At 33.8% G+C, this 27,277-nt stretch overlaps 1 protein-coding gene across 2 annotated transcripts; it reads left to right on the forward strand.

Moving 5' to 3' along the window:
- The first annotated feature begins 16,811 nt into the window (after positions 1 to 16,811).
- On the forward strand, positions 16,812 to 20,817 carry LOC136219581 (rab GTPase-activating protein 22-like). Of its 2 annotated transcripts, XR_010684198.1 has the most exons (6): positions 16,812 to 17,259; positions 18,097 to 18,232; positions 18,316 to 18,365; positions 18,954 to 19,007; positions 19,169 to 20,645; positions 20,728 to 20,817. XR_010684198.1 is itself a non-coding variant. In XM_066007040.1 (5 exons), the coding sequence occupies exons 1-5, from the start codon at positions 17,078 to 17,080 to the stop codon at positions 20,394 to 20,396; spliced, it is 1,650 nt and encodes a 549-aa protein (XP_065863112.1). In that variant the 5' UTR covers positions 16,812 to 17,077; the 3' UTR covers positions 20,397 to 20,817. The 2 variants fall into 2 exon arrangements, 1 of the variants encoding a protein (XP_065863112.1); XM_066007040.1 differs by having other exon boundaries at positions 19,169 to 20,817.
- The last annotated feature ends 6,460 nt before the right edge of the window (positions 20,818 to 27,277 follow it).

Consider the following 27,277-nt stretch of genomic DNA (forward strand, 5'->3'; position numbering starts at 1 on the left):
TGTGCCAGATTCGGGCAATGGAATAGAATATGAAGTATTGTTTCCGTGTGGTTCTGACAAAACGGGCATCTGATATCAATTTCAACACGACGATTGTGGAGAGTTACTTTGGTTGGAATTATATTCCATGCAGCGCGCCACAGGAAGTTTTTCACCTTCGGAGGACAATCCAATTGCCAAAGCTTACTCCAAGGGGCATTATACACCGAGTCCGGTGGTTTGGGAAATGCCTCGGATAAAGAGTAGTAAGTCGTTTTAACGTTGTAGATTCCTTTCTTGTCCCTCCTCCAACATAATCGGTCCTCTCTTCCACAATTAGAAATAGAAATCTGAAGAATAGATTGTCTATCCTCTAAAGTGAAAAGGTCCGTGAGTAACTCGTCTAAAGTGTAAAGTCAGTATTTTTAATTGCTCTCAATGGCTCCATTTTGGGGTAAATAAACACAACATAAACTTTTGAAGGAATTATTGGGCCTAATACATCAGCAGCTCCCTAAACTTGTCTACATTAGTAGATTGGCTCCCTGAAGTTTACAAGTGTTCTACCAGCTCCCTGAACTTACTTATTTCATATCACCAGCTCCTTAAACTTATCCATAAAAATTAATTAGTTCCCTGAACTTTACAAGTGTCTCACAAGCTCCCTGAACTTATTTATTTTGTAACAACTAAATACAAAAACCATAATACTAACTCGGGTTAAGGTGCAAAAATACCTCTAACGTTTTGGGTCAAGAGTAATTTTACCCCTAACGTCTAAAATGGTGCAATTTTACCCCTAACATTGGAAGCCAAGAGGAATTTTACCCCTAACATTGATAAATTGGGTTAATTTAAGAAATAATTCATCAAACTGTCTTCTCGGTCATGAATCTTGTCATCTACACTTCACACATGTGTCATTTTATCAATATTAAATCATAACATATGTTGGTGATATCTTGTGAAAAGATTCTTGATCGGAACACTTCCCTGTGAGGCACCGTTGGGATCGGCCGGGGACACTCCGATGCCTAAGTCAGTAAACTTCTTAAGAGAATAAATTATAATGACAAAGCAAGGTTAGGAAGACTGTGTAAGTGTACCTTTGATACCAGGAAGCTGAGGTATTTATATGCAATTCTATAACAATCGCATTAATCCCCTTTATTGTCCTTGAATGTGGGTTTTGATGTTACTTTAGTTATACTTGAGGGTTTAAGTATTAATGGAGTTATTACTATCATCAATGTCGGAGGTTTCTCCTTGATAGTGGTTTAGAGACCTTTAATGCAGCTTAACTCTGACCTTTAACCTCCGAGTTGTTATTATCTTTAAGGTATCATTAGTGCTAACTTAATGATAATGAGTTTCGCTGTATGGCTGCTTAGTTTTTCATAAGGGCGGACCGTCATGTGGGGCGGATCCCATATTCTTCCTTTAGGCGAATCTCGAAATGGATCTATGATACGACACCATATTTCCAGTTGTACCCTTCTAGGCGGATCTCAGGATGAACTCATGGTACGACGTCGTATTTCCAGCCGTATGCCCTATATGCCAGGGAGGCGAGTCTTATCTTGTCTTTTCTCCCTTCAGGTCCTCCTTTGTGGGAATATTTTCAGCTTTAATCCTTCATATTTTATGGCGGATGTTATCAGAAACCCCCCTAAAAGGTCCATAAAGTCCTTTAGGGCTTTTTATCTCCTCCGCATGTAGGTGGCATTTATTGCTTCTTGACTGGCGTTTTTTCTTATTTCGATTGCCTTCTCAGTTCCTGCAAGAGTTTTCTATGATTTTTCACCCTTTGCACACTAGATTTCCCTGTACGTTCATATTCTAATCTTTTTGGCTTGGACTTGATAATTTCTTATTTTGTCAAGCTTCCTACGTACCCCTTTAATTTTTTGGGAATCAAAGCCACGTAGTTCTACCGTCATTCTAGACATTCGCCACTCTAGCTTTGTTCCCCATTTTAAGCTTTACTCACTTTTTTGGGGTTCTGGCACTATAGACACTTATCTTTTTAGCCTTTACTTATTCTCCAAAGTGTTTTTACTTAGTTTTGGCGAAGGAGAGACTTTATTATCTTGGATGAAGATGAGGTTTCATTTCTTTTGATGAAGGAGATTCGCTAATTGTAGCTTTATTCGGGTGTTCTTTGAGTCATTCGCCATTCCATAGGTTTTACTTTTGCCATCTGGGCATTCGCCTTGTAGGGCTTTTTCCTTCGTTCGCCATATTTTGCATTCGTCACATCGGGCTTTTTCTTAGGCGTTCTTCGCGCCATTCGCCATATCGGGCTTTACTTTTGTCATTTAGGCATTCGCCTCATGGGGATTTTTTCCTTCATTCGCCATATCGTGCTTTTTCTTAGGCGTTCTTCGCGCCATTCGCCATTTGAGGCTTTACTTTTTCCATTTAGGCATTCGCCTCGTGGGGATTTTTCCTTCGTTCGCCATATTTTGTATTCGCCATACCGGGCTTTTATTCTGCTTTTGTGAAGAATTTCATTGTTTATTCTATGTTTGATCTTTTGATAATATCTTTCTTAAGTATCTAAACTTATTTTGCTTTTGAGGAGATTTTTGTTTAAGTGTTTAAACTTATTCCACCTTTGAGGAGATTTTGCTTAAGTGTTTAAACTTTTCCACCATATTGATCTTTCAAGTGTTTAAACTTTTCCACCATATCGATCTTTCGAGTGTTTAAACTTTTCCACCATATCGATCTTTCAAGTGTTTTAAACTTTTTCACCATATTCCGGGGTAGGTGGCCAGCCGTCCCCCGGTAAGCTTGTGATAAGCTTTTAAGGATTTCATTTGCGCAGGATGAATCCGCCCATTAATAGGATATCTAAATGACCACTTTGCAAAGAAGTGTCTATCTATTGCGGGACATTTATAATTTGGATCCGCCCTATGAAGGGACTTTTAAAAGATTACTTCACGGGGAAGAGAATCTGCCCTGTTGCGGAGGGAGTTTATATAAAATCTCACTACGGGAGAAACATGGAGAACACAAATGGAGAATCTGCCCTATGGAGGGACTTGCATAAAATCTCATTATGGGAGAAAAATGGAGAACACAAATGGAGAATCTGCCATGTTGCGGAGGGACTTTATATAAAATCTCACTACGGGAGAAACATGGAGAACACAAATGGAGAATCTGCCCTGTTGCGGATGGACTTTATATAAAATCTCACTATGGGAGAAACATGGAGAACACAAATGGAGAATCTGCCCTATGGAGGGACTTGCATAAAATCTCATTATATGAGAAAAATGGAGAACACAAATGGAGAATCTATGCCTTCCCTCTTGGTTAGAAGACATTTATGTATTATACACTAAAAAGAAACATACAAGCAAAGAATCAATTATTCAATAGCAATTTATTCATTGAGCAAGAAATGGCTTGCCTTTATTACAATGGCGAACGAAATTTCACCTTTTGGAGAGATTTTGTATTTGATCAACGAAGGAGAATGTGATGCCTCTTGATGAGAATTCCCCCTTTCTTTGTATTTATGTATTCTAGTATAGAAACGCTACATAAAACTTAATAATAAGAGTAATTTATTAATAAGCAAAGGATGACTTGCCTTTATTTCAATCGATAGAGTAACCAATGTGACACATTGGTAAAAAATGTGACGCTTCTTGATGAGGACTTTCTCTGCCCTTTGGCGGGACTTTGACGCCTTAGATTTCCTCCGAATTACTAGGGTAGGTGGCCAGCCGCCCTTAGAAGCTTATGATAAGCTTTATGGATTTCTTTCACTGGGATCCCAATGTATGAAGACATTTATGTTGTCTGTGAACTCTGCAAACAAAAGGATAAACACGTTTGATAACAAAGGTTAGTTTATTTAATGGGGCAATGTCATTGCCTTTATTACAATGGATACCGGTCTTTCTGAGAGCCTTTTTTTTTTATAAAATGCCACATATCATTCCATTAATTTAAAAATACAAGTACAGTACGAAACACAGAGGAATAAAACCTCCATCCCATACAGGCAAAGATCCACAGAGGGAAGAAAAGACTACAAAGAGCAATACATAGACTACAAGGAGCAATAAAAAGACTACCGAGAGCAATAAAACCAGAAAAGATACAAATACAACAAACATAGAAATCATATTCTTCTCATACGTCGAATCCCGTTGAAAAACCGTTGTAATCCATACTTCATCATTTAGGCTCTTCCGGATGTTCGGATCTGAGTCCTTTCTGTTTGTGCATCCACGCAGATCTATAGATCTACGGACAAGATAAACCTTTTCCGCTCTTGCTAAGACCGAAAAAAGAATAAAAGAAAGAAGTATAGCTCACAAATGTAGATCTGACGGAAAAAGAAGTTTAAGAAGGAATATAGACTTCAAACTAACAAGAAAATATAAATATAAAGCTAAAAACAGAAACTAAAATATAAATGGGAGGAGGAAGAAGGAAGACAAGCTTCCTTCTTCCTCCCCGGAGTAGATCTGATAGAAGTGAGTCAATGGAAAAGAAGACTAGAGAAGAGAAAATTGAAAGGAGGAGCTGCTAAAAGAAAAGAAAATTGGAAAAAGCACAGAAGAAATGGAACCGAAAAAGTTTATGAGAACCTTGTTAAAACCCGCTCTTGATAGGGGATCACTTTGTCCTATCCTTGAGGTATGTGGACCCGCCCCAGATGGGGGATCACTTTGTCCTATTTTTTAGGTAGCTGATCCGCTTGTGGGATTTTCATTTGCTAGCCTTTGGGCGTATATTACCTCTTTGATTGCATCCGCCCTCTTCAGCTTTACTATTTCTTCTTCTATAGATTTTGGAAAGAAATAGAACATAACTAGGCAAATGAATATAAGAAATATGGTGAGAAAGAATAAGTTATAAAATATAGGATACTATAACAGTTTAATGCACATATAAGAATATGTAAAAATACTATTTTTTAGGCCCATGGTTCCGTCTTTTCCGAGCAACTGCAGTTGCATCTTCCACTATGTTTAGCCTACGTGTCAATAATGACTTGCTTCGTCTCTCATCGTTCAATCGCCATTGTTACTACCAATGCATCTACATGTGGAGAGATTACTGGACCTGTTTCTGCAAAAATGGTGATTGAGGGATGTTTTATCTAGGGCGGATATTTTGACTTCTTTTTTTCAGGGGTGACTGATACCCTGGTCCATCTGCTATGACATTAATGGCACTTTTAGATTTTTTCTAGGCTCTATCTTTTGCTTGTCGTTGTCTTGTTATTTGTTATTCTAGACAAATCTATCTCCTATTTTTCCAGCTCCCAGCAAGCTTCTATGTCATGGCCATTTCTTCTACGGAACCTGCAATTCGCCTTGGCGTACATGCTCCCCTCCTTTGTGTTGAAACACCTTTCCACATGATTTTGATTTGACAAAATTATTTAAGTTAATCCCATGATTAAAACAATTAAATTTAAGTGCTTTGGTTTAATTGTACTAATGTGTTTGTTCAATGTTGAGTATATTAACTAACGAGAACAGGAACTAAGTGTTCATAAAAAGAAAGACAGAACGAAGTCAGCATAAGCAAAGTCACACAGCAGAAGCTGAGTGGAATACAACTCAACGTTGCAAAAGAACTGTCTTCTCTAAGAAAGCTTGAAGGCGAAGCTGCGGAGTCAAGCTGAGCAATATTCAAGTCGTCGCAAAGACAAGTTGAGTGATAATCAAGTCAGTGTTGAATGATCCATCAACTTGTGAGACAAGGTCTAACACATTTCAGAAGCCTCGGAAATCCGTTTCAAGGACCTTTTCGAGACGCATGGATCATCTGGCATTTGGCAAGAAGACAAAACTGGCGCTAGAAGACAAACCTGGCACAAGAAGACGAAACTGGCAAACCCGGCACCTGCTAAAAATAGATGACAGGATTGGCCTGCGATTCTGGAAGCTGACCTATCAATGACGAAAGAAGACCGTTTACTCCAACGGATATGTCTGAATTCAAATCATTGAAGCTTCAGAATTCACTATAAATGGACAAGTTCATCACTTGGATCATTTGCCGAAATACAAGAGAGAAACAGACAAGCAAAATCTTCACTAAGTTAAAAGATCCAAAAGAGAAGCTGTCTGATTAGAAAAAGCAAGTTCTTACACCCAATTCCAATCATTGTGTAAAAGTCTAGAGTGAATTGTATTCATCTAAAGTGTTCTTCATTTTATGAGAACAATCTTGTATCAATTGTAAAGGTTAGAAGAGTGAAGCTGAGTACTCAGTTATAGTACTCAGTGGTAGAGAAAATATGAGCACTCGGTTATAGTGTTTAGTGGTAGATAGGATTGAGTAGACGAATAAAGGACGGTACTCTTGCATACTCAGTTGCTATTGTAAACGGTTTGTGCTCTACCTTTAAAGAGCTCAGTAGTGGATTGAAAAAGCCCAGAGGGATTCTGGGGACTGGACGTAGGCGGTGAGGCCGAACCAGGATAAGTCTGCTGAGTAATCTCTAACCCTTTCTCTTGATATATATATATATATATATGTATGTGTTGCTTGCTTAAATTGCTCAGTAAATAATTTGTATAAGCTGACACTGAGTAATCAGAGTGCTGAGTTGGAAGCTGACCTAAAGTGTTACTTCCCAACTCTCAATCGAAACAACTCTAGTCAGTATCTGATTAAAGCTGTCTCACATCTCACTCAGCCTTGCTGACCTAAAAGTTGGGTTAAATCTTCAAACAATTAATTAAGTCAGCATTATTAAGCGAAAAAGTTACATTAGTTCCTAACCCCCCCTTGGAACTAATCATACTACAATACACGGGACCAACACTTTGGGTTCGGGATATGTAATGTCCCGTTTATACTGACTCTTCTTCTTTGTGGCAAGTTGGGAGCTTTTAACCTTTTGTCCGTCTACCCCAGGATCCGTGCTGTGGATGGAGAATTCCTGTTAACAAGGTATGAACCTTCCAAGTACAGTGATCCGCCTGTTCAACCTTTGGATCTTTCCTTTTTGGCTAATGACATAACCAATGAATATTTTCTGAAGTGGCTATGAATGTACACTTCTCTGGATTGAGCTTTATTTTTCATGCCAGTGTAGTTGTAGTATTAGTGATTCCTTTAGGGATCAATGGCTTGATCCATGGAACAGACTTCATAGCGAAAGACTGTTTGCATTAGCCTTATTGGCAAATATCATGTATGATGCAATGTCTCCTTATGGAATTTTTAGTACATCTTGGAATCAACTCAGTAATTGCTTCACGTTAGTCACTGACTCTAGAATGAACTTAACCAAGTAAATATTATATGCCAAACAAATTCATAATAGAATTTTAATCGTGCTTGCTTTAATAATACCATATATAACGGTCATAACCATAAAGGTTACTATTGCACATAATGAATTTTTAATAATAAATAACCATAATGACAAAGGTTAAAAAACAATGCCTTTTGCATTTTAATGCACATTATCACCCAAGATAATAAATTTATTTTAAATATCATAAACATTATAACCTTCAATATTGGGTAAGATATAGTTACTTTTTACTTGTAACTAATATTATGTTACCATGCAATAATGACATTCAGAGATCATTAAGGTCTCGTTTGGATGAAATATAATTAAAGTAAGGGAAGTGGTGATTTAATAATATATTTATATATAAAATTAATCTTATATCCTTCATGTAAGGAAAATTACCCAAAATTCACCCTCACATACCTCCAACTGTCATCATTCAAACAATCCCTAAAGAACTCTTATGTATATCCTAAGAACTTTGCATAAATTAATGTTCTTATTCGAAACTAACACTTGTACTCTTTTGTAGTTAGTTAAGGACATGAAAGTTTTGTCTATCCAATTTGGTAATTCATCAGCCCATAATGCTTTAATAGTTAGGGATAATTACATGATAATCACAAATAGATTCAATATGTTCAAGTCTCTTACATTGGTAAAAAAAATTCTAACAATGTCAGATAGACAGTTTTTATATGAATAAACACATCATTGTAAAAAATGGGATGAAATAACTGTTTGACAAAACAATATTCAAAAATATGAATTTCTGATATTAAAAGTACTATATATGAGAAAAGTCATACATAGATGGTGAATTGTACAAGAAAAACCAAATATGATTTTTTTGTAATTTCTTCTAATAGTTATATGCATGTTCATCCAAAAGACTGATCAGACCTAAATCATCTGTAATTACACGAGCCTTTTATGATATCTTAACATTAAGTGATAAAATCACCTTGAATGGATGAATTTTTTACAAAATTCCAATATTACATGTCTTATATATGCATTTTGTTCTATTTCAATGATAATGACATATTATACTCGTCATGCATAAAAATATAAGGCATATTGAGTATGCAAGATTTAATTAAGATATGTCTCTATGGCTTTTTCTTTCATAGCTTATTAGATTTATCATAATGATATTCATAGCACTTCACAAGGGTAAGAAACTTCAATTTTCTTTAATTAAAAATGGAATAAGAAAGGGGAGGAAACTTATCTTTATTTATCATAAAATTTCAGATTTAATGTAGAAAACTCTTTCCCACCAATATATAGAGAACCTTATCTTTGGATAGATTTGTTTGTACTAATTGAGCCAAGGTTTGAGATTGAGATTTCTGTTCCGTTGACTCCATTGTTTTGTTCTTTGTGAAATTCTGAAGACATTCTATGTTCGTTGTGTAAATCCTAATAATCTTAGGGTCTGCTTGGATGGGGTTAGAGGAGGTTCATTAAAGGGAGGTTATTTTCCTAACCTTTCTTGGGAAGGAGTTTAAATGGAGGTTATTTTTCTAACCTTGCTTAGTTAGGAGTTTAAGTTTAAATGAAGGTTAAATAAGGGTTAAATGGAGGTTCAAAAACCTTGAAATAACCTCAATTTCAGTCCCACCAAATTGGTGGGATCTGGAGGTTCTATAAATAATCTCCCCTCCCCTCCCTTCCCTTCCCTTCCCCTTCCCTCCCCTCCCTTTAATGAACCTTGTGAAACCTTCATCCTAGCAGACCCTTAGGATTCCACGCTCATCGCACCAATTGATATCTTGTGAAAAGATTCTTGATCGGAACACTTCCCTGTGAAGCACCGTTGGGATCGACCAGGGACACTCCGATGCCTAAGTCAGTAAACTTCTTAAGAGAATAAACTGTAATGACAAAGCAAGGTTAGGAAGACTGTGTAAGTGTACCTTTGATACCAGGAAGCTGGGGTATTTATATGCAATTCTGTAACAATTAATCCCCTTTATTTTCCTTGAATGTGAGTTTTGATGTTACTTTAGTTATACTTGAGGGTTTAAGTATTAATGGAGTTATTACTATCATCAATGTCGGAGGTTTCTCATTGATAGTGGTTTAGAGACCTTTAATGCAGATTAACTCTGACCTTTAACCTCCGAGTTGTTATTGTCTTTAAGGTATCATTAGTGCTAACTTAATGATAATGAGTTTCGCTGTATGCCTGCTTAGTTTTCCATAAGGGCGGACCGTCATGTGGGGCGGATCCCATATTCTTCCTTTAGGCGAATCTCGGAATGGATCTATGATATGACACCGTATTTCCAGTTGTACCCTTCTAGACGGATCTCAGGATGAACTCATGGTACGACGCCGTATTTCCAGCTGTACGCCCTATATGCAAGGGAGGCGGGTCTTATCTTGTCTTTTCTCCCTTCAGGTCCTCCTTTGTGGGAATATTCTCAGCTTTAATCTTTCATGTTTTATGACGGATGTTATCAGTTGGGATGTGAAAAAAATAAAAAAAAATATATTGTATTTTGTACGAATTGGATAAAAAAATCAAAAAATTGACCAAATTTATAAATTGGCTCTTGACTACTAACGTTAGGGGTAAAATTGCACCATTTTAGATGTTAGGGGTGAAATTACTCCTGATCCAAAATGTTAGGGGTATTTTTGCACCTTAACCCGAGTTAGTATTGTGTTTTTGTATTTGGTTGTTACAAAATAAGCAAGTTTAGGGAGCTGGTGAGACTCTTGTAAAGTTCAGAGAGCTAATCAATTTTTATGGATAAGTTTAGGAAGCTGATGATACGAAATAAACAAGTTCAATGAGCTAGTGAGACACTTGCAAAGTACAATGAGCCAATCTACTATTCTGGACAAGTTTAGGGAGCTGGTGATGTATTATGCCGAATTGTTGGGTTTCCAAACTGCAAAAGGCACATACTCCTATTTGCAAACTTTTATATCACAAGGACTATCTTTACAAAAGTCAAACTATAAGATTTTTTTTTTTTTTTTTTTTACTTTTTCCTTTTATAAATATAAATATATTATTGGATAATATAGTTACAAAATAAAATGTTATAGATATATGAATTTGATATAGTTAAATATATTAAGATATTAGTATATTATTTATTTAAATCCCACGAATAATTGTGCTACACCATTAAGGTTTTTTCAAATTAATCAGATTCTGAATCAATTAAACTTGCGTTAAGACATGATACAACATAACTGGTGAGTTAATTATTTGTTAATTGGATTAGCAAATCATTAAAATAGAAATCAAATGGTTTTTGGTTTTAAAAGTTTTAAAGAAAACTCGCAAAATGTTTTTCGAAAGAAATTGAACTAGGAACATTTTTAAGGCACGAAAAGTTTCAGTGACATTTGAATCACTTATTGGATGAGTAGATTAATGATTGATCTTGAAAAATTCAAAATATACAATTTCAAATTAAATCAGCCATGGTATGTTTTAAAAGGAATCATTACGATTTTTGTTATGTAAAATTAAATGTTTTGAATGATATAAGCTTATTTATGTAGAATTTGATGGGTTGTAATTTACAAGATTCATAAATATGGTCTACGTGTCAATTTGTATTCTGTAATTTCATTTCCTAGATTAGGATTTCTCAAATTATATTCAAAGAAGAAATGAAGCTCAATTTAGACACGCAGACTCAGATTCTATTTTGTAAAAGTTTAGAACTTTTTATAGGTTGTACTAGAATAGCCATGTCATGTCATTTTACTTTTCAGTATCCATTTATTTTATGGACTTCTCATCGTGCATAGAAATTCATGGACCATATCAAGCCACTTTAGAAGATGTAAAATAAATCAATTAAAATCCTCAATTAATTGTAAGTCATAAAGTGTTTTCTAAAAACGAACATTCTCAAGGCATTAATCATTTAAATGTGGATCGTGCCAAATCCGGGTGCATTGGATTATCTTTGTGAGGTAAGGGTTAGAGTATTGGATACATCTAACATCGGATTGATGGGTCGACTTAACATGGACCTCATGCAGACTCTAGCCCTAAACATAGATGGGAAGTGCCAAAATAATTTCTCTGAACCGAGAGTTATACAATGCTATAATCGGATGTAGTCCTATCGAATTTAGATTTAGATATACAGACTCAGTCTAACTAAGTCGAGACCATATAAAGATCTCGACCCACTATTGTAAAATGCATACTATAACATGAATTAAGTTATAGGGGTATTAATTCATTTTAGTGGGAGAATTAGAAGACCTATAATTAATCAACTTAATTTTTTCTATGTAGATATAAATGGCTCAATCCAACACTTTCTCACTAAGGTCGGTCCTTGAAAATGACAAATTAAATGGGAAAAACTTTATTGACTTGGATCATAACTTGAGGATAGTCCTCGTCCAAGAGCCGAAGGAATATGTCCTTAACAAAACCATCCTTAACTAACCATCCCGGAATGCCGCAACGGTAATTATGGAAGCCTTCGAAAAATACAAGAAGGATTCTATAAACATCACCTGCCTTATGCTTGCTACTAGGGGTAAGCATAACCGAACCGAAAATCCAAAAACCGATGAAACCAAAATGTAATTCAATTTGGTTCGATTCTTATTTTTCAATCAGTTTGGTCTACGATCCGGTTTGGTTTGGTGTAAAACCGAACAATACCAAACCGACTTACATTTTTTTTTTACATTTTTTACTTTTAAAACCCATACAATTATACAAAACACCAGTTATGGTCCAATTGAGTAAAAGAAAGAATCGAAAATGGATTTAAAAAGACTAGGAGGAGCTTCGTGGAAAACGAGTTACTTCTGGAGGAAAATAGTACGCAGCAAAAATATAAAATTTTATCTATTTCTCTTTTTTCAAAATCCGCCAATCGTTATTTCATACAAAGAGAGATTAAACAAGTGTACCTTTTTTATCGATCTATCTACCGTTGCAAACGAAATGCCCAATAACTTCTCAATCGTGTTTCACGAATAACAACAAAAAGGAAAACGGCTAGTAATCAACCAATGAATAACAATCTAAATTGAGTGCCTCTAAAGAAATCGACACGAGATCGAAGAAAGAGTAAACGAAAGAGTAATTAAGACGAGTGGAAGTCGGAAGAATTTCATCTATGCTTATTTTGTCTCGTCCAAAATTCATAGGTATGGGGAGGACTATTTATAGTCGTCCAAATACTAACCCTAACCGTATTAGGTTAAATCATTTAATTAGAATCCTATTCCGAATAGGTTTCTAATAGATAAATAAATAGAATTATTATCTTCATCTATATCTTAATATAAATAAATAATAACCCCAATCCTAATTATTAGATATTTATTTATATCAAGGATCTAATTAATTAGACATATAATCATATTAAACCTTCTAATTAATATTATCATATAATTAGATAATTTAACTATAATTATAATCTAATTATAATTATCAATTAAATCATCTTATCCCTAATGTATGCATATTTCAACACATACACTTTCTCTCTCTTAATTACCATTCTGTCCTCTGATTTCAAGTTCCATGTGCAACTTAATAAGTTCTTACCGCTAATAGCCGTATATATTTATTGGAATTAATTCAACCTAATTAATCTCAACTAAATATATAACAGAATGAGTTTGAAGACTGTTACTAGTAGTAGTAGAACCGTAAATATTCCTCTAGAGTGATAAGGAGCCAGGTTGATACTGGTATTTACCTTTCTGTATTATGTCCAGTATAATTCGATCATTCATCAGCTATATCTTAAGACGAATCTATAACTATGAAATATGTCAAGTTACATATTATGAGACGTATGTTTTACTTGTCCATGTAGAATTAACTCTGAATAGATAGGTTAAGTGAAATCTCCATTTCTACTCTTAACCCTAAGGATTTCCAGTTAATTCTTCCACAAGAGGTCATGGATATATCTTTTATCTATCAGGAGTGACGAATGCTCAATCTAACATTAACTACTCTACAATTACTTTATATGATACCCAATGTCTTCCCTCACACACCACAAAGTTCTCTTTGTTATGAATCGTATTTGGACAGAGTCAAAGCATTACACTCCATAATCCATAATCACTAATTAATTTTTATTTGAGTTTGAGGATTACTTATACCTACTAATACCATTTGAGATAAAACATATGATATTTAGATAAATCTATCTATCCTATTATCTCAAGTCGGGTGTCCAATCCTAATGAACTCCTTCACCGGATCCATGTAACTGCATAGATATCCGAATACCTAAAACTTGTGAGGTCAGCTCTCTGTTCACAACAGATTATATTATTACATGCAAGTCTCAGCAACATTATGTTAATCCCTAAACACATCACTTGACTTGGGGCAATTTAAGTTTATTGACTTATTATAAAGTATAGTCTCACTTCATGCTTGTATGAACACTTTATGATTGCTTAAATAAACTTGAGATTTCTTTTATTTAACTTAATTAGTTATGATAAAAGATTAATGTCTTTATATAGTTAAACACACTATATCTCATAAAACAAATGATAATAAACGATTCATTTACAAATAGTTTATATCCCACCAGGGCCAGTATTGACAATTTATGGGCCCATGGCGAAATAAGACATAAGTGTCCCTTTAATAAAAAAATATACGTAAAAATTTAAAATACATTCTAATAAATTAATAATTGTACATTACGTATTATTATGTTTGCCTAACATGGTTTTATTTAGGGATAAGTACAAAAAAAATGTATGTGGTTTACACGTTTTACAAACACGAACTTGTGGTTTTTTTTTTTACAAAAAGAGGTTTGTGCTAAACGTCGTTAGTAAATAGAGGCAAAATTGACTAACGGTGTTAAAATTCAAAGAGAAAAGAGTTAATTTGGTCCTTATATTTATTTATTTTATAAATTAACCCCCCTAATTATCTAATTATCACAAATAAACTCCAAAATCAAAAATAAAAATAAAAAAATAATAAAAATAATAAAAAGAAAATTAAAATATATAAAAAAACCTGCCATTTTCTTCTTCTTCTTCTTTTTCTTCTTCTTCCTCTTCTTCAAATAGATTAAAATAGATTCTTCTTCTTCCTCCTGTACTCTCTTCTATTCTTCTTCTTCTTTTTTTCTTCTTTTTTTTTTCTTTTTTTAATTTCCAGAAATTTTGGAATCAAATTTTTTTTTTTTAAAAATAGAAGAAAAGGAGAAGAAAAGGAGAGGAAGAAGAAGAAGAAGAGAGGAGAGAGAGGAGAGAGAGAAAGAAGAAGGAAAATAAAAAATAAAAAAGAGATGGAGAAGATGATATTTTTTATTTTTATTTTTGATTTTGTGGTTTATTTGTGATAATTAGATAATTAGGGGTTAATTTAGAAAATAAATAAATATAAGGACCAAATTAACTCTTTTCTCTTTGAATTTTAACACCGTTAGTCAATTTTGCCTCTGTTTGCTAACGGCGTTTAGCACCGACCTCTTTTTGTAAAAAAAAAAAAACCACAAGTTCGCGTTTGTAAAACGTGTAAACCACATGCATTTTTTTTGTACTTATCCCTTATATTTATCCAAAGTCAAAAAGATGTTTCACAATTGTTTTAAATTAACTCTTAACCTATATTCAAAAAAACTAATTGCACCCTTTTAAGTCTAAAATATCAATTATTTGGACCCTTTAAAACCTAAATAGTATTAATATATGTATATAAAAAAATTACTCCATATATTTATAGAGCTAAAAAAATTTTTGGCCCCCCTATAGTCTTGGGCCCTAGGCCGCCGCACTCTCGGCCTAGGTCCATGATCGACCATGTATCTCACAACAATTTTCTATAAGACACTAAACTCTAACATCTTCCACTTGGACTAAAGCCAATTGTTTCTAAAAACATTCTCATAAGCGTTCACATGACGATCATGAACATTTTGGGGCGAGGCATTCTTTAAATGGATCTACAAGATTGTCCTTGATGGGCACTTTTTTAATTCTCACATCTACTCTAGTTATTTATCTCTCGGAAGATATAGTAACGATTGAGGCATTATTTGGACGTATTATGAGACCGCAGGTCCTTAGTTTGTGCAACAACGCTATTGTTAATCCCATTAACAATATTAGGTACCACGCCTAGTTTAGTAATGAACTTCTATTTCAAACTTCATTTTTAGCTGCTTTTGAAGCTGCTATATACTCTGATTTGGTCTTGACTCGGCTACAGTTCCCTGCTAGGAACTATTCCAGCTAAATGTACCTCTTTCAGAATAAACTTATATTCTGTGAAATAATCTTTATCTGTTTGATGACTTGTATATGGAGGTCTCCAACTTTCAAATTATCATCTTCATATACTCGGAACATACCTTTAGTCATTTTAAATACTTAAGAATGTTTTTGACACAAGGAAGGAAAAACGAAAGCTAGTCACTACAAACTTATCATAATCATTGGTTATGTGTAAGCAATTTCAAAACCGCAGTAGCATTTATATGATGAATAGAGCAAAAGCTCTATCATTTTCACCAAACAACAATCTAAATCAACAGAAACACATGTCTATTCACATCCATATCCATGTTTAATGACTTGTATATGAAAGTCTCCAACTCCAAATTATTATCTCCATATACTTGGAACATGCCTTTAGTTATTATAAGTACTAGTTTTCAAATCTCTAGTTGGGTAAGAGATTTTAGAACTCCAATTGTACTGTGTTGATGGAGGACTATTCGGATATTGCTTGGAACCTAATTTCTAATAGAGTAAATAATTTATCAGTCCCTGCATTTTTATCTAATACATTATTTAGTCATAACTTTTGTTCTATCCAACAATCTAGTTCTTTACAAAGAGACTAAATTGTTTAATAATTTAAATATTTAAGGTACTAAACAATTGAATAAAATAAATTAAAGATTAAATAATATATTATTAAAATACGAATATCAAATCGTGTGTTGAGTAGACCTGTTCACAAGCCCGAGTACTTGCCCGGCTCGCCCAGGCCCGTGTCCCCTGGACCGGGCTTGGACTTTAAATTTGTTTTTAGGTCTAGACCCGCTAAATCCCTTCTCTTTTTTTTTGCCGGACTTGAGATTTATAAAAATAGCATGGGTCGGTCAACCCAACCCGCCTATTAATATTAATTACTAAAATTTATATATTAATATTTATTTCTAAATATAAATTTATTTTTTTGTTTATTAAAAATTATAAATATATATTTAAATTGGCTTATATGAGTTGGATTTTGAGATTTGATTTTTGAGTTCGAGTCCAGTTTGGTCCGAGCCCGCCTAAATTAACAGCGGACTAAACTAGGCTTGAACTGAGCATTTTAAGACAAAAGCCCACTGGGCCCTTCCCCGAACCTGACCTAAGAACAAGTCTAGTATTGAGTAAAAATGTGAGGACTAACCTTTGTAAAATGTTTTTTTTTTTTTTTTTTTTGAAGAAACCTTTGTAAAATGTTTGTGACTTATGATTTATATGATGAGATTGTCAAAAAAAAAAAAAAAAAATCTTATAAAATACTATGTAGATAATATGATATGAATATTATACTCTGCAAAATTTCCTTGGATTATTTATAACCATTTCTATATCGACCCTTCAGAATTTCCTCCTTCGAACGAAGCCGAAAGAGGTAGTTAAAGTTAAAAAGAACCCAAACCCTAACAGAATCAAATTCCTTGTTTCTGCTATACTTTGGCATGGAACCTTAAAAACTCACTTGGCATGGCACTCACGGCAAGAAGATAAAAGGGAGGAGGAAGAGACATTCTATTCAAGTAATTTCTTGGATCCGGTTTATCCAATTCAATGTACAACCCCGGTTACAACCCTCCCAATGGAATACCTCGTTCTGGTGGCGGTTTCGGCGTTAGCAGTTTTAGTGGTGGATTCTGGTGGGCCGTTAATGCTCCTCAGTCTAGAACAGCTGTTGCCGTAACGGCTTTGGCCGGAATTGCGGTGTTCGCTGCCATTTTCTACACAACCAGTAGGTAATATTTAGAGAATATGAACACTTCTGTTCGATTTGATTGTCTAATTGAAAGAAAGAAACGCAAATTCTATTATTCTAGTAAGCAAACAGAGATACAATTATTTTCTTCTGGGATTTGTCAGCAAAAATGATATATGAGAGTAGCAATTGAGGCAATAATTGAAGTAAATGAAGGGTTAGAGACGAAATTACACTTCGTCATCATCATTAAATTCTTTACCATCTCATATAATTGGCCGTTTTCGTGGATTCCTTTGGGTTCGATTCATTTAATTGTTAATTTATTTTCATGTCCTCTCCTCGTCGGTTATTTTTCTTTTCCATCTAGCTTTTATGATTCTTCTCTATTCCTTCACAGATCCGATCTTTCACGTTTAGGCATTATATCAGCTCAATCTTATCCGTTCCCCTCTTGCATTCAACACTGAAATGTTTTTTGTAGATATGATTAGCATTCCAACTTAGCAGTATTAGCCCTTTTTGAATTATCTAGTTGCTTCAATGAATTCAATGTGAATGTCCTTGTTTGTCTCTTTCTCAGCACATTATACTGTTCTGGGACTAGTAGGGGCATTTTGATACTTGTGGCTCTTTTAACTTCTTATCCTACCATAATTTTGCTTTCTAGTTAGAATTGCACATACCTGTTTGCTTAAATTACTAATACTCTTTCTATGGACAATGAGAGTTGATGTAATATCTCCCTCCACCAACATGCTGCCTGGCTAGTTTGCTTCCGATTTGTATCCTTTCATCTTAGTTTTGTTTTTGTTCGTAAGGAAATATGCTTACGCTTGTTTACTTGTTCATTCTTATGATTGTCCTTCCATTTCAGGGGTCATCTTAAATCACCGTGGTCTCACAAAAAAAGAAAACACGCCCTTTCTCCACAGCAATGGAAAAGTTTGTTTACACCAGATGGGAGGCTTGAAGATGGTGGAGTTAAGCTGTTGAAAAAAGTTCGGAGTGGGGTGAGTAATGTACAGTATTTCTGCGTGTTCGCGTTGCTATGGCATTATGGTAGGAATATTTATATCTAACATTTCTAATGTAGGGAGTAGACCCAACTATTAGAGCGGAAGTATGGCCTTTTCTTCTTGGAGTGTAAGCATTCTTCAACCTTGTATTAGTCCTTTTTAAGAATCAGTTTTGTGATTCATGCTACTTTCATCAATGATAAACATCGAATTTGTTGTCAAGACCTTTGCTGAAAAGAAACTAAAATAAACTAGAAGTTAAGGGGTTCTTGTTATTTGAATGGTTGGACAAGGATTATAATCAATCCAGATGACCATGAACTGCAGTGCATTTTTACTTGGTGATATGTTAGAGAATAGACTAAAGGCAATATCCTACCTAGTATTAAGTATTAACTAATTATTTTTCATTTGACTCATATGAACAGTGTTACTTCACACAGTAAGATTTCTGCTATCAAAAAGAAAACAAGTCTTCTATATTTCATGTGCTTATGTTAGATTTTCGTTCTGAAAATGAGATTCAGTTCTATCTATCTATATATTAAATAATGCAATGTCATGTTATCATTTATCAGAAGTTTACATGCATTTCTTAATTGTCAAAACTTGAATTTCTATGAAGAACTATATGCTGGATTCATATCTTAACATTTTCCCTGGAAAATGTCAACAGGATGACCAATTCTTTTTCTTTGTCCTTTTATTTTGACAGTTATGACTTAAACAGTTCCGAAGAAGAAAGAGATAATAAAAGAAGCCAAAATCGGTACTTTTACCAATCTCATTCGATCAAATTAACTTCTTACTGTTACTCTGCTGTCAGAATGAGATAGATATTGGGTAGTTTATCATCTCTAGTGGTAGTCTCTTCTTTCTCTGCCCTTGCTTTATATTCTTATTGTTCTTTTTCACTACCAATTGTTATAGGAAGGAATATGAGAAACTCCGTAGGAAGTGCCAGAAACTGCTCAAACTCAGCAAACAAAACTTAAAATTGAAAGAAAGTGCTGAAGCAAGCAACAAACAGGACTGCACAAGTCTTGTTCAAGATACGGATTCTTCTGGTTATGAAGAAACAACTAGTCCCAGAAAGATCATTTCCAGCGAGGAAAAAGGCCGGGATGTAGAGGATTCTGATGATCCCTCCAGTGCACTGTTGCAAGGTGATGAGAATTCAGGACAGGTGACAAGCAGTGATGCCTCTGCCGTAAATACTGATTCAGACTCCTCTGAAGACCCTGAGGTCATTTCAGCTTCCTCTTCTTCAGAAGGCAAGGAAGAGAATGATCCCCTTGTGCCTCCCGAAAAGAACATCTCTCCCTCAATAAAGCTCCAGACAAACCAGCATGGTACTACTGAAACTTTTCTTACATGGCAGCGGATCATCCTTCTTGATGCAGTGCGTGCAAATTCAGAATGGATGCCATACTCTCCAGCTCAGGCTTCAGTATCAGAGGATACAGCACGCCATCATGCGGAGGCTGTTGGATTAAAGGATTACGATCACCTGGAACCTGGCAGGATTTTCCATGCTGCTCGTTTGGTTGCTATTCTTGAGGCATATGCACTCTATGATACTGAAATTGGTTATTGCCAAGGAATGAGCGATCTACTTACTCCAATTATCGCTGTCATTACGGAGGATCACGATGCTTTCTGGTGCTTTGTGAGTTTCATGAGGAAGGCTCGTCATAATTTTAGGCTTGATGAGGTGGGGATCCGAAGGCAATTGAGTATTGTTTCTAAGATCATCAAATCCAAAGACTCACACCTGTACAGGCACTTGGAGATGCTGCAGGCCGAGGATTGCTTTTTTGTTTATCGAATGGTGGTAGTGCTATTTCGACGGGAGTTAACATTTGAACAAGCACTTTGTCTCTGGGAAGTGATGTGGGCAGATCAGGCAGCCATTAGGAGTGGCATTGGTAAATCCGCATGGAGCAGGATCAGACAGAAAGCTCCTCCAACAGAAGATTTGCTGCTTTATGCAATTGCAGCTTCAGTGTTACAGAGAAGGAAATTAATTATAGAGAAGTATAGCAGCATGGAGGATATTTTAAGGGAGTGCAATAGCATGGCTGGACAACTTGATGTGTGGAAGCTCTTAGATGATGCTCATCATTTGGTGATTTCCCTGCATGACAAAATCCATTAATTCGGAAAATTTACGTCCATAGTGTCATAAAGTCATTCCTCTTATGGTAGATGCTAGACTAGAAAACCAGAGGCTTTCCAATCTAAATGCTCTGTTTCAGAGCATAGCTGCTAATTTACGCGCTGAGTTCCGATTGTCATCTAATGCTCTATTTCCAAATAGCACGCAGGAAGCTAGGCATTATCAAAATATGTTGCTTACTGTGGAAATCTGCATTTAGTTCTTCTACCATTTTTTGGATCACAGCTGGTAAGGCCTATTTATCATTGACTAAATGTACCATATTGGATACAATGTGATTCTCAGATATATTTCCACTTGCTGATTGCAGGACTATTTTGATTAGATCAGGTTTGTATTATTGCAGCTTAATAAGCCTATCATTGATTTTTTTAGCTCTAAATACAGCAGTGAATTCACATATTTATTCTTCATAGTAATGTCTCCAGTTATTTGTCATGTCATGTTGTATCTATAAATGGATTTTTGCAACAGTGATAGGTCATCTTGCCCTCAAACGGCGGCAACCCTTTGGTAAGCTAAAGGAATAGCAAATGGTATGTGTTTTATTTTGATTCCCAAAGGTGCTTTAATTAGGATTTACATTTTCAAACTTGTCACAGTGAAGAGCTTAGCTTGCCAATAATTTTGGTTGAGCTTTTCATCAATTGTTTGTTGTTTAGGTGATATTTGAGTCTAAAATTATTGGTGGCATGCTTGTATGAATTTATAAATGACATATCATTTGTGGAAAAGCTAATTGAGATGTCATGGAGTTTCATAATTGTATCAAGTAAGATTGGGTTGAGTGGTAATAATCTCAATACTTAATAAGTTCAAATGTACATAATAATAGATGTTTGGCTGAATATGTTATTAGGCCGTAAACAGGTTGACTATATTAGGATGCACACAATAATAGATTTTAGGCTGAATATATTAGTGGCTCTCCGAGCTTGATCTAAAAAAATCCACTTGACACTTTAAATTTTAGAGATTAATTTCCTAAATTTGCTAAGTGAAGTATTGATCCTCATAATTTACTTGAAGTCGCATCTTGGCTTTCTAAACTTGTTTAAAATGGCTTTGTGATTTCATGAATTTAGTTAAAGTAATACATGTTTTAATTTTGTTTGTTTTTCTTTTCCTATCCTACCAAAAAAAAAAAATACATGTTTTAATTTGTTCGATTTGATTTGGCCACTTAGTAATTGGGAGTTGATTAAATCAGATTAAGCAAATTAAAAGAGCTAATAACTCTTCAAGTTTTGGAGATTATCGATCTTCTTTTAATCAAGTTCAAAATTTTAACTGAAAGAAGATTCTCTCAAAAAGAAAATATGCAATGCTCAACCAATTAACTAGATCTAACTAAAAATAATTAAAGACTAAAAGGTGAAGGTGTGAGAGCTTTTGGTACTGAAATTAAAATTTGGAGCATTTAAATTGCAAATTAAAATTTTGAGAATGCACTGAAATAATACTCAAAATTTTGGGTACAGTATATGTTTTTTTTGGAAGAGTACAGTATATGCTTTTTCTTAACCCTCAGGAAATGGTCAAGAGATGATAGTTTAGCCTTCTAAAAAGGTAAATTCACCGATCATCACTCAAGTTTTTACCAATTTGAAAAAAAAAGTGATTGAATCATTGAACTTTTTTTATTGCAACAAATAATGTGACAACCACGTTAAATGACACAATAATTAAAAAAATTATATATTTAAATTGTTTAAGCTAATTATTTGAAACTGTCATGTGACAATATATATATATATATATTGCCTTCTATGGTTATTTGGTTTTTGACAAAGTATCATTACTTGGTGTGTTTTCACCATTGGATGATGGATTAGAAAATTAATCCAATGATGAAAACACACAGAGTAAGACTTACTTTGTTAAAAACAAAATAAGCATAGCCTTTACCTATATATATAGGGGTGAGATCCAGTGTGACAATGAGTTAGGGTGTGACAAGGAGCTTATTGTGTGACATAACAAAATTACGTAGTTTTGATGATAATTAAAAAAAGCAAGGTGACAAATTTGTAAATAAAATGAAAGAGAGGATAGAGAAAATTGTTTTATTTCTTTTCTTTAAAATACATTTTTCCGACATCTCTAACATCTTTTTTCGAAATTTTTTATACTATTAGACTCGTCTAAATTAGACGGTCATTTTAAGATCCCTGAAGCTCAAGTAAAAAAATTTCCGGTGAACGGAATCCGGGTGGACGTTTTCCGGCTAGAAAAAAGTGCCTAGAAAATTCTCAAAAACATCCAGAAAATGTAAAACATTATTCTAAGAAACTTTAATTCTTGGGTCGAAGCGGAATTTCTTACGGTGTAGTCCCAATAAAACTTTTTCATTAATTTTATCCATTTTACATGCCTCAACAATTTGTTGGGTCAAAACTGTAAGGAATCTCGCTTTGAGCCAAGAATTAAAGTTTCTTAAAATGATGCTTTAAATGTTTTGGAATTTCTTGATAATTTTCTGGACACGCTTTTTTCTCTTACTTACATTGTTCCAAATCAGTGTACCATTTGTTCCAATATAATACTTATATTGTTCCAACAGAAAATTGTTATATTTTTTTCTTTAAAATACATTTTCCCGACATTTCTAACCTCGTTTTTCGAAAAATTTTATATTATTAGACTCATCTAAATTAGACGGTCATTTTAAGATCCCTGAAGTTCAAGTAAAAAAAATTCCGGTGAACGGAATCCGGGTTGGCGTTTTCGGGCGAGAAAAAAAGTGCCCAGAAAATTCTCAAAAAATTCCAGAAAATGTAAAACATTATTCTAAAAATTTTTAATTCTTAGGTCGAAGTGGGAATTCTTACGGTTTAATCTTAATAAAACTTGTTCCTTAATTTTATCCATTTTACATGCTTCGATAATTTATTGGGTCAAAACTATAAGGAATCTCGCTTTGAGCCAAGAATTAAAGTTTCTTAAAATGATTTTTTACATGTTTTGGAATTTTTTGATAATTTTCTGGGCACGTTTTTTGTCCTACTTACATTGTTCCAAATCAGTGTACCATTTGTTCCAAATCAGTGTACCATTTGTTCCAACATAATACTTATATTGTTCTAACAGAAAAATGTTTTATTTCTTTTCTTTAAAATATATTTTTCTGACATTTCTAACCTCGTTTTTCAAAAAATTTTATACTATTAGACTCGTCTAAATTAGACGGTCATTTTAAGATCCCTGAAGTTCAAGTAAAAAAAATTCCGGTGAACGGAATCCGGGTGAACGTTTTCTGGTGAGAAAAAAAGTGCCAAGAAAATTATCAAAAAATTCCAGAAAATGTAAAACATTATTCTAAGAAACTTTAATTCTTGGGCCGAAGCAGGATTTCTTACGGTTTTGACCCAATAAATTGTTGAAGGATGTAAAATGGATAAAATTAAGGAAAAAGTTTTATTGGGACTAAACTGTAAGAAATATTACTTCGACTCAAGAATTAAAGTTACTCCAAATAATATTTTACATTTTCTAAAATTGTTTGAGAATTTTTTGGGCACTTTCGGGTTTTTTTTATCGGAAAACGCCCATCTAACCGCCAGATTTCGTTGATTTGAGACTAAACCGTAAGGAATCTCATTTTGAGTCAAGAATTAAAGTTTCTCAGAATAATGGTTTACATTTTTTGAAATTTTTTGAGAATTTTCTGGATATTTTGTTTCTCACAGAAAAACAGACCGCCTGATTCCATTCACCGGAAATTTTTTTACCCGAGCTTCTGGGATCTTAAAATGACCGTCTAATTAAGACGAGTCCAACGGTATAAAATTTTTTGAAAAACAAGGTTGAAAAAGTTGGAAAAATGCATTTTAAAGAAAAAAATAAAACAATTTTCTCTTTCCTTTTATTTACAAATTTGCCACCTCCTTTTGGTTAATTATAAAATTGGTTCTTGTCACACAATAAGGCTTGTCACACCATAAGAAATGTGTCACACACGATCTCATCTATATATATAGGGGAGGGATCATGTGAGAACCATTCCCTAAGTGAGAACTCACCTTAGGTGAGAACCATCCAAAACTACGTAGTTTTGAGTAGGAAAATAAAATAAAAAACACTGCTACCTAGGGGATTCAAACCTAAGTCTCTTCATCCACACTCCATATTACTTACCACTGAGCCAAATGCTTTTTTTGTTTATAATATCGCGCGCTGCTTAATATACCACGGTCCTTTTAGCTTCCATTGTTTAGTATTTGACGCATGCACTTATTAATATCGATTAAATATGCATAATAATGAATTATTAATAGAAAAAAAAGAAATGTGCATAATAATGAATTATTAATAGAAAAAAAAGAAATGTGCATAATAATGAATTATTAATAGAAAAAAAATCCAAGAATATGCTCTAATTTCTTATTTATTTAATTCCTTTATATTTTTATAATTTATGTTATATAAGAAAATATATTTTTTAAAACATACGTTATAACATATATTTTAACTTTTAAAACACGAACTATGAAGTTTAGAACGTACGACATATTTTTTAAAACATACGTTATGTTTTTTAGAACACGTGTTATGTTTTTTCGAACATGAATTATAAATTATATTATAGAACAAATGAAAAAACGATCCAGATATCTACTGATTTTTTTAGAACATTATAAAAAAAAGAAATGTGCATAATAATGAATTATTAATAGAAAAAAATTCAAGAACATGCTCCAATTTCTTATTTATTTAATTCCTTTATATTTTGTAATTTATGTTATATAAGAAAATATATTTTTTTAAACATACGTTATAACATATAATTTAACTTTTTTTTTGAAACAACATATATTTTAACTTTTAAAACACGAACTATGAAGTTTAGAACGTACGACATATTTTTTAGAACATACGTTATGTTTTTTAGAACATGTGTTATGTTTTTTCGAACATGAGTTATAAATTATATTTTTGGAACAAATGAAAAAACGATCCAAATATCTACTGATTTTTTTAGAACATTATACTTAATTTTTGGAACACAAACTACAAACTTTAGAACATACGTTATGTTTTTTAGAACATACGTTGTGTATTTTAGAACATGTGTTATGTTTTTTCGAACATGAGTTATAAATTATATTTTTGGAACAAATGAAAAAACAATCCAGATATCTACTGATTTTTTTAGAACATTATACTTAATTTTTGGAGTACAAACTATAAACTTTAGAACATACGTTATGTTTTTTAGAACATACGTTATGTTATTTAGAATATGAGTTATAAATTATATTATAGAACAAATGCAAAAATGGTCCATATATTTACTGTTTTTTTAAACATTATACTTAATTTTTAGAACACAAATTATAAAGTTAAGAACACATGTAACAATATTTAGAACATCGTCCTTAACATTTTAAAACATAAATTACAAAAAATATAGAGGAATTAAATAAATAAGAAATTAGAGCATGTTCTTGGATTTTTTTCTATTAATAATTCATTATTATGCACGTTTCTTTTTTTTCTATTAATAATTCATTATAATGCACATTTAATCGATATTAATAAGTGCATGCGTCAAATATTAAACAATAGAAGCTAGATGAATTAAATAAATAAGAAATTAGAGCATGTTCTTAGATTTTTTTTCTATTAATAATTCATTATTATGCACATTTCTTTTTTTTTCTATGCATAATTTATTATTATGCATATTTAATCGATATTAATAAGTGCATGCATCAAAATTAAACAATAGAAGCTAAAAGAGCAATGGTATATTAATCAGCGCGCGATATAAATTACAAGGAAAGCAATTAGCTTAGTGGTAAGTTGTGTGGAGTCTAAACATAGAGTCTCAGGTTCGACTCTCCCAAGCTCTAGTGTTTTTTATTTTATTTTTCTACCCAAAACTACGTAGTTTTGGGTGGTTCTCACCTAAGGTGAGTTCTCACATAGGAAAGGGTTCTCACAAGAGCTCTCTCATATATATATATATATATATATATATATATATATATATATATTTGATGACCGGTGCTGAACTCTTGATCGGAATCCTTCCCTGCGGGGGGCGTCGTTGGGTTCGACGGGGGGAAGCTCCGATGCCAAAGTCAGTATAAAGTAGGAGAATAAACTGTATTGATAAAGTAGGGTTTAAGGAGAGCGTAAAAGTGTGTACCTCGATAGCTTGGGATGCAAGCTATTTATAGTCATGTAGTCGTAACTCCTAGTAACTAGAAAGTCTCCATTAATGCCTCATTAATGGCGGTTACTGATCTTATTCAAGTATGACCGTCAGCTCATTAATAGGTTATTAGTTGCCTTTATTGAGAATCGGCTCAACCGTTCGTTGGACGAATCGAGGCGTGATGGCGGGTCTCCCGTAGGTTTGACTACGGATGGCGTGTGGAGGAATCTATGAGATTCGCCACCTTGATGGCTTGCTTGATACGCCATAGCTTTCCTGATCGTCCGAATACGCGGTCGTTTTGGTAAATATCCTTTTTGGTCTCGTAAATAATATCTGGTTGTTATCAGAAGCCCCCCTTAAAATGCCGCTAAAGTCCTTTAGGGCTTTTAGTCTTCCTGGCGTGCCGTCAATAAGCGGAACATTGATAGCTCCTCTGTCCCGGGCCATCCACCGTGCGACAGGTGTCAGGGACACTCCGCTCGAGGTAAATGACGGCGTCTTTTCAAACTCTTTTTCCCTATTTCTTCCTCATTTGCTAAATCTTCCCCGTTTTTACTTGTGTTTTTCCAGAGCTTTTCCTGTGTCAAGAACCTTTGAAGCTTCCGATTTTCCATGTAAGTTGTCCTCCTTGTTCTGTTTTTGTTGTCTTCTGGGTTTTTATATGAGTTCTTCCTCTGGTTCTACCTCTGAGCTC

This window comes from Euphorbia lathyris, chromosome 2, assembly GCF_963576675.1.
Source record: "Euphorbia lathyris chromosome 2, ddEupLath1.1, whole genome shotgun sequence".
Lineage (NCBI taxonomy): Eukaryota > Viridiplantae > Streptophyta > Magnoliopsida > Malpighiales > Euphorbiaceae > Euphorbia > Euphorbia lathyris.